The following is a 14,132-nucleotide window of genomic DNA, read 5'->3' as shown; positions in this document are numbered from 1 at the left end:
TCCGTGTGCTCTTAACCACCAGGTCCATTATTGTCCTGACCACCAGGTCATAACACTTTCCCTTTGCTGGTTTTGAAAATTGAGCGGGAGCTCACTCCCATTTTTTGCAGAAAAAAACCTTTAAATAAAGACATGTCCAGTAATTTGCGCACACACACTGTGCTAATTGTATTTCTCACTGACATCTATATACCTACCTATTCTATATGTCTTTACTGTATGTAATCCATCTCTTCTATCCTGTCGGCTCCTGCAGTGATTCTACACTACTGTGGGTGCTGAATTACCAGCTTTTCTTCTATGTAATAGAAAATACATATATGTATATATATATATATATATAGATAGATATATATATATATATGTGTGTCGCTGACATATATATACTGTATGTATTCTGTGTATTTCTATTCTAAGCTGTCATGCTGGGTTATTACTGTACACGGCACATGAATGCGATCGGTGTGTAAACGTTGCATAGCACTCGCGATGTCGCTTGGCCTGAGTGCTGTGTGATTTTTTTCTCGCACCCATAGGCTTCTATTGTGGGATACGCTCCGAATTCTGATTACAATCGTAGCTCCGATCATGATCCGATCCGAATAAAAAAACGCAGATGAAGACACAATCATAGAACAACATTGATCCGAATTAAATCCGATTTTTTTATTGGATTGCATTCATCTGATTTCATCGCAAGTGGGAATGAGCCCTATGGAGAGAATACTTCATTATCTGGGAGCACGGCCATGCTCCTCTGCAGCCTGAACACCACACGTAACCCCGGGACAGCGGCGCAGCAGGCCGGGCGTGTAATACTCGTCTGGTGACACATTTGTGCGGTGTGCGCCACATTCAGCATGAGGAATACGTGCAGGCAATGAAAGGGTGCGCACAGCACCGTCCATATCAACGGTCTGTAAAACTGTTAGAAATCACGCGGTTCATTTTTATCAGCCCAGTGACCACTGTTGTGTCCGGTACACTGGGAGCACCGCACACACCCGCGGCGGGCGCACTGATAATCTCCGGGCAGTGAGCCTGTCTGAGCAGTCAGTGCACTGTCTGAGTGTCTGAGCTTCTCCACAGCGTGGGGGCGTGTCTACGTGACGTCACCGCATTGCCCAACACGCTAGTCGGGACTCGTGGTTTGGTAAGCACTCACAGTCACGTGACTGCCTTTGATTGACAGCTCCGACACAGAAGGGGAGACGGCAGCAGCCTGGGTGCGGGAGGCAGAGTCTCAGCCAGCAGCAGAGTGTTGGTGCTGCCGCCCGGTGCGATCCTCATCCTCCAGGCAGCGGATCCCCCTCCTCTCCCGCCGCCTATGGTTTCTTCTTTTCTTCTTCTCATACTTGCTTTGGGCGAAGGCACTTACTGGGGAGGGAACACTTCCCTTCAGATGTCTGCAAAGTTACTTGTGCAAACCCGGACCGGCCTGTCCAGTGAGGGAGCTGCTCCGCTCTGCCGTGTAAGTACTTCACTCGTCAGGCTTCATGGGCGACCATCGCCAGCCGTGTCATCGCCAGCCGTGCTACAGCCCGTGGGTGCAGACACCGGGGGCTCTGACCGGGGAAGCTGACAAGTGTCTGGCATCAGTGAGGAAGTTATGCAGTGATGTCTGTGGCAGGCGCTGGGGAAGTGATGTCCTGCAGCCCCCCCGGGAGTGATGTCCTGCAGCCCCCCGGGAGTGATGTCCTGCAGCCCCCCGGGAGTGATGTCCTGCAGCCCCCCCCCCCCCGGGAGTGATGTCCTGCAGCCCCCCCCCCCCCCCCGGGAGTGATGTCCTGCAGCCCCCCCCCCGGGAGTGATGTCCTGCAGCCCCCACCCCCCCGGGAGTGATGTCCTGCAGCCCCCCCCCCCCCCGGGAGTGATGTCCTGCAGCCCCCACCCCCCCGGGAGTGATGTCCTGCAGCCCCCACCCCCCCGGGAGTGATGTCCTGCAGCCCCCACCCCCCCGGGAGTGATGTCCTGCAGCCCCCACCCCCCCGGGAGTGATGTCCTGCAGCCCCCCCCCCCCCGGGAGTGATGTCCTGCAGCCCCCCCCCCCCCCCCGGGAGTGATGTCCTGCAGCCCCCCCCACTCCCGGGAGTGATGTCCTGCAGCCCCCCCCACCCCCGGGGAGTGATGTCCTGCAGCCCCCCCCCCCCCCCCGGGGAGTGATGTCCTGCAGCCCCCCGGGAGTGATGTCCTGCAGCCCCCCCCCCCCCGGGAGTGATGTCCTGCAGCCCCCCCCCCCCGGGAGTGATGTCCTGCAGCCCCCACCCCCCCGGGAGTGATGTCCTGCAGCCCCCACCCCCCCGGGAGTGATGTCCTGCAGCCCCCCCCCCCCCCCCCGGGAGTGATGTCCTGCAGCCCCCCCCCCCCCCGGGAGTGATGTCCTGCAGCCCCCCCCCCCGGGAGTGATGTCCTGCAGCCCCCCCCCCCCCGGGAGTGATGTCCTGCAGCCCCCCCCCCCCCCGGGAGTGATGTCCTGCAGCCCCCCCCGGGAGTGATGTCCTGCAGCCCCCCCCCCCCCCCCCCCCCCCCCGGGAGTGATGTCCTGCAGCCCCCCCCCCGGGAGTGATGTCCTGCAGCCCCCCCCACCCCCGGGAGTGATGTCCTGCAGCCCCCCCCCCCGGGAGTGATGTCCTGCAGCCCCCCCCACCCCCGGGAGTGATGTCCTGCAGCCCCCCCCACCCCCGGGGAGTGATGTCCTGCAGCCCCCACCCCCGGGGAGTGATGTCCTGCAGCCCCCACCCTCCCCGGGAGTGATGTCCTGCAGCCCCCCCCCCGGGAGTGATGTCCTGCAGCCCCCCCCCCCCCCCCCCGGGAGTGATGCCCTGCTCCCCCACACCGGGGAGTGATGTCCTGCAGCCCCAAACCCCCCCCCTCCCCGGGAGTGATGTCCTGCAGCACCCCCCCCCCCCCCCCCGGGAGTGATGTCCTGCAGCCCCCCCTCCCCCGGGAGTGATGTCCTGCAGCCCCCCCCCGGGAGTGATGTCCTGCACCCCCCCCCCCCCCCCCCATCAGGGAAGAGATGCCCTGCAGCCCCCCTTCCGGGAAGAGATGCCCTGCAGCCCCCCTTCCGGGGAGTGATGCCCTGCAGCCCCCCTTCCGGGGAGAGATGCCCTGCAGCCCCCCTTCCGGGGAGTGATGCCCTGCAGCCCCCCTTCCGGGGAGTGATGCCCTGCAGCCCCCCTTCCGGGGAGTGATGCCCTGCAGCCCCCCTTCCGGGGAGAGATGCCCTGCAGCCCCCTGAGCTTCCCACAGCAGTGTCCTGGGGGGCTGTACATATACATGTATGTGAGTGCCGTCTATATCTGTCACTCTTGGAATACGACTTGTTTCGCTATGATCAGATCTTTGGATCCGTTTTCTCCCACCGCCCGATCCCTGTGTAACAGTTGTGCATTTAGCGATATTGTTTCCTAATGGAAAATCCTGTGTTGGTTTTGGTGGACAGCATGGAATTCATTATGATTCTTCATTGAAGGAACAAGTAAGAAAACAAGTTAATTTATTATGCTTCTCTTATGTAGCGCCACCATATTCCACAGCGCCTTACAGACATTATCATCGCTGTCCCCACTGGGGCTCACAATCTACATTCCTCATCAGTTTGTTCTCGTAGTTCGGGAGGAAAACTCACGTATTTATCCCAGGACCCCAACGCTGCAAAGAAACAGCGCTAATAACTGTTTTTTTTTTTTTTAAATTAAAGTAAAAAAAAAAAACATTTGAAGTTTACACAGTAATGGGTTTTTAAAGCATTTTATACCTGTCAGAAGTGAGTTAGATCCACAACAGTAGATAAAAAATGGACATGTCACTTTTTTTTTTCTTCTTCTTTCCTTTAAGACCTTCAGCCCCATACACTATATATGTTGTATCCAGGATAGTCTCATGTCTGAGGCCGAGATATGATGATAATATGGAGTATTCTGTGCTATTCCCCCACTGACAAGGCAGACATCCTGTGCACCTCTTCTAAGTCAATTATTGGAAAACGTGCATTGCTGAAGCCCATAACGGCCGGCGTATCTGTCTGGGAGCCGTAAGATAAGGAGAAAATAATCGTTCCGTCAGGAGCTCGGACCACACAACTTGTCGTACCTTTGCTTGATGGAACGTCTAGGTGGGCTGATCATTACCCATCCATATTAATATCACAGAGGAATGTTAGACCAGCACACAACCCTGCCTGTTCCCAACCATTGACAGCAGTGTGAACACCATGAAAAAAGGGGTTTACATTATGGATAATACCGTTGATCAACCATTATTTGATACAAAAGTCCCCTGATCACGAGCTGCCGTCACCAATGATAATGGCTAGCTGGGGTATAAATTTAGAGGAGTTGTCATGTAATCTTATTAAAAATCATCTCCTTTGTTTAGAACGGAGGAATTTTATAGTTTACTGCTCATTGTCAAGGTTACCGGCCACTTCTGTGGAGAGGAGGTTTTTATGCTTTTAGAGCTCACAGGCATAGTCTTGGTCTCTGGATCCAGCCAGGCTTCGTCCCCCGCTTTTCTCATGCTACAGAGGCTAAGCTTCCGGAGCTTGCATCATGGGAGATCGCTCAGTTTGGCCCAGCGGTGTAGTCATGTTGCTGGTCCAATCTGTCAATCTTCAAGAACATCCGGCAAGCAAAAAGTCGGGAGGCTGGAGGATCGCACTGCACGGACTGGCCCCGCACCTCACGCTGTCACGCTCAGGTCAGGAGATGCATTTCTACGACAGTCAGTCTGAGGATTGTGATGTGATCCTTGCACGAGAAATATGGCCGTCTGTCTGCGCCCTAAGAAAAGATGATGCAAACACTCTTTTTAAAGGGCTGGCCACTTATTGCTTATTTAGATCGCCTGAAAGTGGCACATGAAATCCGTTACTAATCTAATGGAATTAGAAGATCTGCCCTGCTATCCTAATTTGTATGGTTCAAACACCTTTACTCCAGACTTCATCAACATGGCCACTGATGCAGGGGCATGTGACTGGGACCTGATCCTACGGCCATGTGCACACGATCCAGAAGTGGCAGAGCATGTCCGCTATGTCCAAAGCACTGCTGTCTATTGAACGCAGGTGAATCCACATGTGTTCACTGAACCATGCGGATTTCCTGCGTCCCATACATTCTAATGATGTAATTTCTCTTGTGGAGACGCTAAATTGACATGCTGCGGTCTGGAGAGACGCACCACATGTCCATCTCCACGGGTTATCCGCAGGCGTCTGTGGTTGCATAGTGGACATGGGATTTCTTGAACTCCCATCCACTATGCTGTAACATCTGGATGCTGCAGGTTTGATGCTTCATAATTGCAGTGTCCAACCCGCAGCGATTACTGATCGTGTGCACATGCCCTAAGAGGGCACCATAGTACATCAAGGCACATGGAATTGTGCATACGCTAGTTGACAACCGTGTGTGTGTGTAATATTTTATTATTATATATTATATTCTCTAATATATAAATTTGGATCCACGTTTGTCTACATGTCAGTGGAGACTTATCGAGCTAGAATTGTGGCTCCATTTGCTTCATATCCTGCCATACATGCCTAGTGCCAGATGCATGTCAGCAGGGCTGTGTAGACAGTAAGCCAAACCTTCGACTCCACAGCCCTGTCTCACTACTGAGCATGTACATAAAGTGCAGCACAGATTCATCTCAACTAAAAGCGAAAAATCCTTACATCAGGAACAGACCTTTTTATAACTTTCTCCAAATTATTAAAACATTTACACCACATCCTGCATTGTACTACTAAACCCAATTTATTACATATTTTAGGAGTCGGTCCATTTTATACTGACTCCACAGCCCTGCACTTTAGACCCTGTTTGCTCTTTCTCTAGTGTTTAGAAAATGTAGTTTTGCTTGGTGGAGTCCTAAAATGCAGAAAATGACACCAATATTTGGTTTAAAGCAGCTATGCAAGAGGTCATCTAACACAGGGGTCCCCAACTCCAGTCCTCAAGGCCCACCAACAGGTCATGTTTTCAGGATTTCCTTTGCATTGCACAGGTGATGCAATTATTACCTGGGCAAGACTAAGGAAATCCTGAAAACATGACATGTTGATGGGCCTTGAGGACTGGAGTTGGGGACCCCTGATCTAACAGACAGCTCCCTAACCTATGGAGCCCGACTTATGAAGGTGTTTATCCCATTTTCCCTGTGTAAAACACCTTCATTTCTTGCAAGATTTCTGTGCCACACATAAGTTGCACAAGACTCTTGTGACATTGGCCATCTTGCTAAACTTGGCAGAGTATGGGTGGGACGGGCCGTGGCTCAGATCATCCGTGTAATTCACTTTAGTGGGATAAATTTCCCTAGTAATGTAGTCCAATCCCCAACTAGAGTACTTTTCTGTCCGCGTCGCATGTTAAGCTATGCGCACCTCTTAGGCCTCTCTTCCATTTGCGAGAAACATGTCCGTGTCTCGCATGTGAAAACCAAGCTGTGGCGCCGGCACTCCAGAGCGGAGCGTGCGGCCGCATAGCAACACATGGAGCCGCACTCTCCGCTCCCAAGTGCCGGCGCCACAGCTTGGTTTTCACATGCGAGACACGGACGTGTTTCTCGCAAATGGAAAAGAGGCCTAAGTGAATTAATTGCATGATACTCCAGTGAGTCCTTTGTGTGACTGGTGGGCATGACACCATTCTTAATGAATTACGCCCGTAGAGTTTCATTGATTTTTAGACATATCTGTTTTAAAAACCGAGCCATGTTTCCGATTTGTGAGATGTCCTATTCTCATCTGGGGATCACAGTCGACCATTAGCTTTTATGGGGATCTGTTTAAAAAGAATGAAAAATAGAAGTCTCAGATTTCCATCTGAGTTTTAACAGATCAATAGCGGAGACTCAAAGGGGTGGGGGGGGAGAAGTTGGGTCAGCTTACCGGCTTCAGTTTATTCAGAAGTAAGTGGGGAAAAAAACATGCAAAACGGATGATGCCCAAGTCCATGTTTGATGGACGTATAAATGGATGTGTGAATGTTGCTTAAGGAAAAGTGTGTAGCCTCTCTAGATGACGTAGATGTGGAATCCCCATGTGTCGTGTCGCGTATCTATAGAAGCAGTTTTCAAATCTGTGGCTATACAACTGGCAATGTAAAAATCATGGAAGGCTGTTCTTGCTTAAATCCATATGAAATAAATTTGGTGATTGTACCCTAATAACGTCGCCCAGAAAGGATGGACATAAACCATTATAAGGTCTGTATTTTTGTTTGGAAGGAAGGCGTTAATAAAATGAGTTTGCAGTTAATGGCTTTATATCATCTAGGTGAAATTACAAAGTACAATTTTGCTCTTTGAATGCAGGCCAGGACTTGGTGGAAAAAGAGGTGGGGGAATGTTCTGGCCAGGCGTCCGGCTTTATGGCTCAACTTAATTTCCTAACACACACACAGGGTCGCAGGGAGGCCATGCCACATGAGTCCTGATAGTCCTATTATTATCTCGCTCCATGCCTTCAGATGGTTTCTGGTCTTGAAGGAGCCTCTCGGGCTGCTGGGTTAATTTAATAGTCATTTGTGGGCTTAGAAACTAAATGAATGCCAAGAGGATTTGCAGTCGCAGCTGACCAAACCTTTTGTATCGGTATTTGTCCATTCTAGCCCATCAGCTTCTCCGGGAAGCAAATCCTGTTCAGAGACGATTATTCACAAATGAGCAATAGGGATGGAACTGGTTTAGCAGAGTTGTCCTGGTCACACCCACACAGATGTGCGAAAGATGGGAGCTGCTTCATTGTGTACCATCTGAATCTGGGGATTGTGCAAGGGCTGCGGTTACACCGTGTGCACACTGTAAGCCATCAGATGCCAGGTCTCAGGCCACCAGGGACGGAATGGGCCCAATGCCATGTGCTCAGTCATCGCAACATGTAGACTGTATATTCCTGATGCCTAGGGTGTGTTTGTGTGCGTAAAATATAAATTTTTATCTTTTTTTTTTTTTCTCTCCACCATTTCTGATTAATATCATTATCTAGCCAGTTCAGCCTCAGCAAAATATATTCATTAATTCTCAGCATTACTGTATATCTCAGGAGATTGTGCCTGTAGGGCTATGAAATGTTAGTGTAAAGTCCACCAATGTGATTAAATGTCCTAATCTTCCTCTTTTTTTCTTTTGCCTGTGTTGTGATTTGGTGAGGAAGTTTGAAGTTTTAATAGCAATTTTATTTCATGACGCAGTAAATATTCTGCTATTTTTCTTTCTAACAGTGTCATTCTCTAATACGTTCATAAAATGTTTTGGCGCACACAAGCAAGATGTGAACCGGCCTTTGTATGGCAGCATATAGAGTCCCTACTGATGGAGATTAAAGGGGGTTAATTAATAGTAAAAACAAGCAACTTTGCAATTTACTTGGTATTAAAAATCTTCTCCATCTTCAAGAACAAAGAGACATTTAATGTTATTATTTACTGCTTGTTGCCTAGGTTACCGGCCATTGCTCCAGTCTGTGGCTGATATTTTTGATCTTACAATCTCTGTCAAATTTAGGCCTCTTTCACACTTCAGTCTTTCTTTTTCCGTCACAATCCGTCGTTTTGTGAAAAAAAAAAAAAAAAAAACCAAAAAAAACGGATCCAGCAAATGTTTCTACTGGATCCGTTTTTTTTCTCATAGACTTGTATTAGCGACGGATTGTGATGGATGGCCACACGTTTCATCCGTCGTGCACTTGATCCATCGTAAAATCGCTGTCCGTCGGGCGGAGACAGCGCACAGAGGAATGTTTTTTCTGTACGTCAGAAAATCGCTCAGCGATGGATCCTGCGCTGTCCGTCGTTGGCTATAATGGAAGCCTATGGTAGGATCCGTCGCTGACTGTGAAAAGCAGGAATCTAGCGATGGATGCCGTCTTTTCAAACTGAGCATGCGCGGAAGGAATTCCCGTTAGGGAAATTCTCTCTCGCTCTTTTTACTATTGATGTTGCCTATGCAGCATCAATAGTAAAAAGATATAATGTTAAAAATAATAAACAATAAAATAAAAAATCGTGATATTCTCACCTTCCAACGGCCCACGCATTCTTCCCGTTGCTCGTGATGCATAGCGAAATGACCCGATGATGTAGTGGTCTCGCGAGACCGCTACGTCATCACAGGTCATTGTCTCGCAAGGCATTACTGGGAACGAGAGCTACCGGGAAGGCTGCGTGGGCTGCCGGAAGGTGAGAATATCACAATTTTTTTTTTCTTTTTTTTGTATTATATTTAACATGGGTTGTGTTGTGTATGTGTTTTCGCAGCGAAAAACCGTGGCAAAGACGCATACACAGTGTGTGCACATAGCCTTCTAGGATGCACTGGAACCGTCAAAAAAATGGCTCAGTGCATCCGTTTTTTTACAATCCGCACAGGGATCCATCTTTTCAACATTTTGACGGATTGTGACTGATTGTAAAAAACGGAAGTGTGAAAGAGGCCGAAGTGCTGCTCTGCTGCTGGCGAGATTACTGGATCCGTATAGCTTCAGGACCACTGCACTCCTCCGATGCGGCAGAGGCCATACTGCTTCTGCTGGCAGCATCAGAGCGCAGACAATTCGGGCCAGCAGCACAATGAGCTGGTCTTTCAATCATCGTGGTAAGCGTTTGGTTTTTTTCCCACCCTCCCTTACTCTGTTGCCATGATAAGAAAAATCGGCACATACCAGCCCAACATGGCACTTTCTCTGGCACGCAGTGAGCATGAGGGGAATATCCCTTTTAATGTTTTCCATCAGTGGAACTAAGGTGCCCAAGCCAACCCTTGAAAAATAAACACCATTATCCCTTCCAAACCAGACTTTACACATGGCACAGTGCAGTAAAGTTGGTAACATTCTCCTGGTACCCATTCATCAGACTCGTTCATCAGATGCCAGATAGGATGTGATTCATCAATCTGGAGCACACTTTCCCCTGCTGCAGAGTCTGGTGGTGGTGGTGGTAGCTTTACACCACACCTTTTGTCATTGTGCTTGGTGATGTAAGACTTGGATACAATTGCTTGAAAATGGAAAGCCATGCCATGTAGCTCCTGGCACAGTTTTTGTGCTGATAATAATGCCAGAGGAGGTTTTGAGTCAGAACATTGTTGGAAACGATCATGTACTATGGCCTTGATGATGTTGGAGTCAGGCACTCCTGATTAAGAGGCGCACGCCTACTAATGAATCAGGAGTGCCTGTTAATCGTTGTGCGCCTCATCAGGGGCTGGAATAAGAATAGTGGCATAGGGAGCACCGCCGCTTTTCATAAATTTGATGAGCGGGGGGCTGACACACCCCGCCTGCCCCAGCTTCTCCCACTTTGTTGGAGCACACATCCGTGTCTCGCATGTGAAACCCAAGCTCTGGTGCCGGCACTTGGGAGCGGAGTGTGTGGCTCCATGTGTTCCTATGCGGCCGCACGCTCCGCTCTGGAGTGCCGGCGCCAGAGCTTGGGTTTCACATGCGAGACACGGACGTGTTTCTCGCATGTGTGATCCCGGCCTAAGTCACAAAATCTTAGCAGAGCCTCAGGTTATGACGTTTTGCAACTTTTCAAAGTTTTTTTTACTCCAGAATTTTGGCGTCAAAGCATTGATGAAGAGTAGCCCATGTGTGTCTATGCACTGGGTAGTTTTGCTCTGTAGCGTTACGTGGTCTGCCACTTCGTAACTAAGTTGCTGTGGTTCCTAAACTCTTCAAATGTTCTACAATACCACTCACAGCTGATCGTGGGCTATTTCATAGGGTAGTAATTTAAATGGGTGGCCTGGTCTTAAGCTACAAGTCTGCAGTTACTCTGTGTGACTGCAGACTTGTAAATCCTCACATCGTGTGCACTGCGGACTGTGAGGATTCTCGGTCCCGGGAGCAGTTGGTCATGTGACCGCAAGTATTTTATTTATATACTCCCAGCCACATTCCCACTAGACTGTTTCCAGCTTTGTCACCTCTAGTCACAATGTGGTGGGGAGTATGCATATCGCACACTTGCGGTCACATGACCGCCGACACGGAGGATTCTCAAGGATTTTCAAGTCTACAGTTGCATAGTGACTGCAGATTTGTAGCTAAAGACAGGACAACCCATTTAATGAATCAGCTTATTACAATGGCAGCAGCCCCAATACTTTTGTCCATACATAATGTTGGCTGACCTTGTGTATAATGTAAAGGGAGGTGTCGGAGCAAAAATCTGTTGGCCGACTATATGTCCTAATGTAGACCTCAATTATTATCTGAATTAGTGAAGATTCCAAGACTAAACCCACATTAGTTGTGGCAGAACCTACAATCTGCAAAAGGGTTATTTCTGAAAATGTTTTGTATGTGAAAGAATTTAGTTAAAAAAAAGTCAGCTGATCTATTTCTATATTGCTGGTTGATGTTATACCCTTTTACTATTGGAGGTTTGGTAGTGTTTTTTTAAGCCATTTTGTGCATAAGTAGGTCAATACATAAAGTAAAATGGGGATTTAAGTATTAGTGTGTGGTTAAAGATTTGTACAGTGGGGCAAAAAAGTATTTAGTCAGTCAGCAATAGTGCAAGTTCCACCACTTAAAAAGATGAGAGGCGTCTGTAATTTACATCATAGGTAGACCTCAACTATGGGAGACAAACTGAGAAAAAAAAATCCAGAAAATCACATTGTCTGTTTTTTTAACATTTTATTTGCATATTATGGTGGAAAATAAGTATTTGGTCAGAAACAAAATTTCATCTCAATACTTTGTAATATATCCTTTGTTGGCAATGACAGAGGTCAAACGTTTTCTGTAAGTCTTCACAAGGTTGCCACACACTGTTGTTGGTATGTTGGCCCATTCCTCCATGCAGATCTCCTCTAGAGCAGTGATGTTTTTGGCTTTTCGCTTGGCAACACGGACTTTCAACTCCCTCCAAAGGTTTTCTATAGGGTTGAGATCTGGAGACTGGCTAGGCCACTCCAGGACCTTGAAATGCTTCTTACGAAGCCACTCCTTCGTTGCCCTGGCGGTGTGCTTTGGATCATTGTCATGTTGAAAGACCCAGCCATGTTTCATCTTCAATGCCCTTGCTGATGGAAGGAGGTTTGCACTCAAAATCTCACGATACATGGCCCCATTCATTCTTTCATGTACCCGGATCAGTCGTCCTGGCCCCTTTGCAGAGAAACAGCCCCAAAGCATGATGTTCCACCACCATGCTTTACAGTAGGTATGGTGTTTGATGGATGCAACTCAGTATTCTTTTTCCTCCAAACATGACAAGTTGTGTTTCTACCAAACAGTTCCAGTTTGGTTTCATCAGACCATAGGACATTCTCCCAAAACTCCTCTGGATCATCCAAATGCTCTCTAGCAAACTTCAGACGGGCCCGGACATGTACTGGCTTAAGCAGTGGGACACGTCTGGCACTGCAGGATCTGAGTCCATGGTGGCGTAGTGTGTTACTTATGGTAGGCCTTGTTACATTGGTCCCAGCTCTCTGCAGTTCATTCACTAGGTCCCCCGCGTGGTTCTGGGATTTTTGCTCACCGTTCTTGTGATCATTCTGACCCCACGGGGTGGGATTTTGCGTGGAGCCCCAGATCGAGGGAGATTATCAGTGGTCTTGTATGTCTTCCATCTTCTAATTATTGCTCCCACTGTTGATTTCTTCACTCCAAGCTGGTTGGCTATTGCAGATTCAGTCTTCCCAGCCTGGTGCAGGGCTACAATTTTGTTTCTGGTGTCCTTTGACAGCTCTTTGGTCTTCACCATAGTGGAGTTTGGAGTCAGACTGTTTGAGGGTGTGCACAGGTGTCTTTTTATACTGATAACAAGTTTAAACAGGTGCCATTACTACAGGTAATGAGTGGAGGAAAGAGGAGACTCTTAAAGAAGAAGTTACAGGTCTGTGAGAGCCAGAAATCTTGATTGTTTGTTTCTGACCAAATACTTATTTTCCACCATAATATGCAAATAAAATGTTAAAAAAACAGACAATGTGATTTTCTGGATTTTTTTTTTCTCAGTTTGCCTCCCATAGTTGAGGTCTACCTATGATGTAAATTACAGACGCCTCTCATCTTTTTAAGTGGTGGAACTTGCACTATTGCTGACTGACTAAATACTTTTTTGCCCCACTGTATGTTTCTGATCTCATCCATGTAAGATTTAATAGTCTGAGAGGAGAGATTTTCATATGGTTCAGCTTTACACTTTCTGAGGCCAAGTTCACAGGAGCGTATTAAAAATATCGTCCTTGTTTCACCCTGTGAAAACGGCAACTTTTTTTTTTTTTTCGATTGTCATCTGTATTAACGTTAGGATTTACAAGATATATGCAGATGAGTATGTGAGCCAATTTTTTTTTTTTTTTTTTTTTTTCACAGCTATAGATCTAAATGTTCACATATACATTATACCAAAACCGTGTGGGATATTGAAGAGCTTCAAGGTCACAGATGTTAGATGCCACACTTACAGGTGAGAAACTGGTATACTTATTCTCCTGTATGACACCAGCCAATGATGAGCAAGAGGTGGCTTTCAATTGTGAAAATAACATTCCACGCTCTTTAATCCCCACCCCCCTCCCCCGTTTCTTGCTGCCTGGTTATGATTGGTCAGTCTGATGCAGGGGAAGAAGTACACGCCCTCAGTCAAGTAATGTCCAGTTGAACTATAACCTAAACCTTACAAATTAATATCTCCACAGCAGAAAGGGGAAGTTAAAAACCAAAACCTGTTTTATTCAGCCTTGCAGCCACAATGCCATGAAATGGCCAGTATAATGTGCTCAAACTGGTGTAAGGTACTTTTTAAAATGGTTATTCCCATTTTAAATAAATGGATATTGTCGCTTTTCTTGAAATATTAGCTCTTTTTCTTTTACATCTGCCTTGGAGACTGACCACTTGTGCTAGATACGGTAAAGAGAAGGGCCCAATAGCGCAGTTACCAAAATAACAGTTAGTTTACTGTAAGGTAAAATTCTCACCTTTTACACGTTGTGAGTATGCACGACACATATAGTAAATATGATAGGAGGGCTGCATGTGGTATCAGACCCTCGAAGGATCTTCAAGAAATTCTGGATAGGGTATTCAAGATGCCGACAAATCCGCGCTCCTCCAAAATCAGGCAAGGGAATCGCAGAGTTCAGAAGAGTTG

The 14,132-nt window shown here is 47.8% G+C and overlaps 1 protein-coding gene across 8 annotated transcripts in view; it reads left to right on the top strand.

Moving 5' to 3' along the window:
- Nucleotides 1-1,183: 1,183 nt before the first annotated feature.
- The window catches only part of HYCC1 (hyccin PI4KA lipid kinase complex subunit 1), a 132,717-nt gene continuing 119,768 nt past the window's right edge, over nucleotides 1,184-14,132 (top strand). For 2 of the 8 annotated variants that reach the window (XM_069729840.1, XM_069729838.1), the window contains exons 1-2: nucleotides 1,335-1,471; nucleotides 13,352-13,445. In XM_069729840.1, coding sequence (XP_069585941.1) covers nucleotides 13,424-13,445 — 22 coding nt within the window. In that variant the 5' untranslated portion in view covers nucleotides 1,335-1,471; nucleotides 13,352-13,423. Of the gene's footprint in view, nucleotides 1,472-13,351; nucleotides 13,446-14,132 lie in introns of all 8 variants that reach the window. The other 6 variants (XM_069729833.1, XM_069729834.1, XM_069729835.1 and 3 more) reach the window with 6 other exon arrangements.

Source organism: Ranitomeya imitator, chromosome 6, assembly GCF_032444005.1.
Source record: "Ranitomeya imitator isolate aRanImi1 chromosome 6, aRanImi1.pri, whole genome shotgun sequence".
NCBI classification, from domain to species: domain Eukaryota; kingdom Metazoa; phylum Chordata; class Amphibia; order Anura; family Dendrobatidae; genus Ranitomeya; species Ranitomeya imitator.
This window is presented reverse-complemented; position numbering and strand designations above follow the sequence as displayed.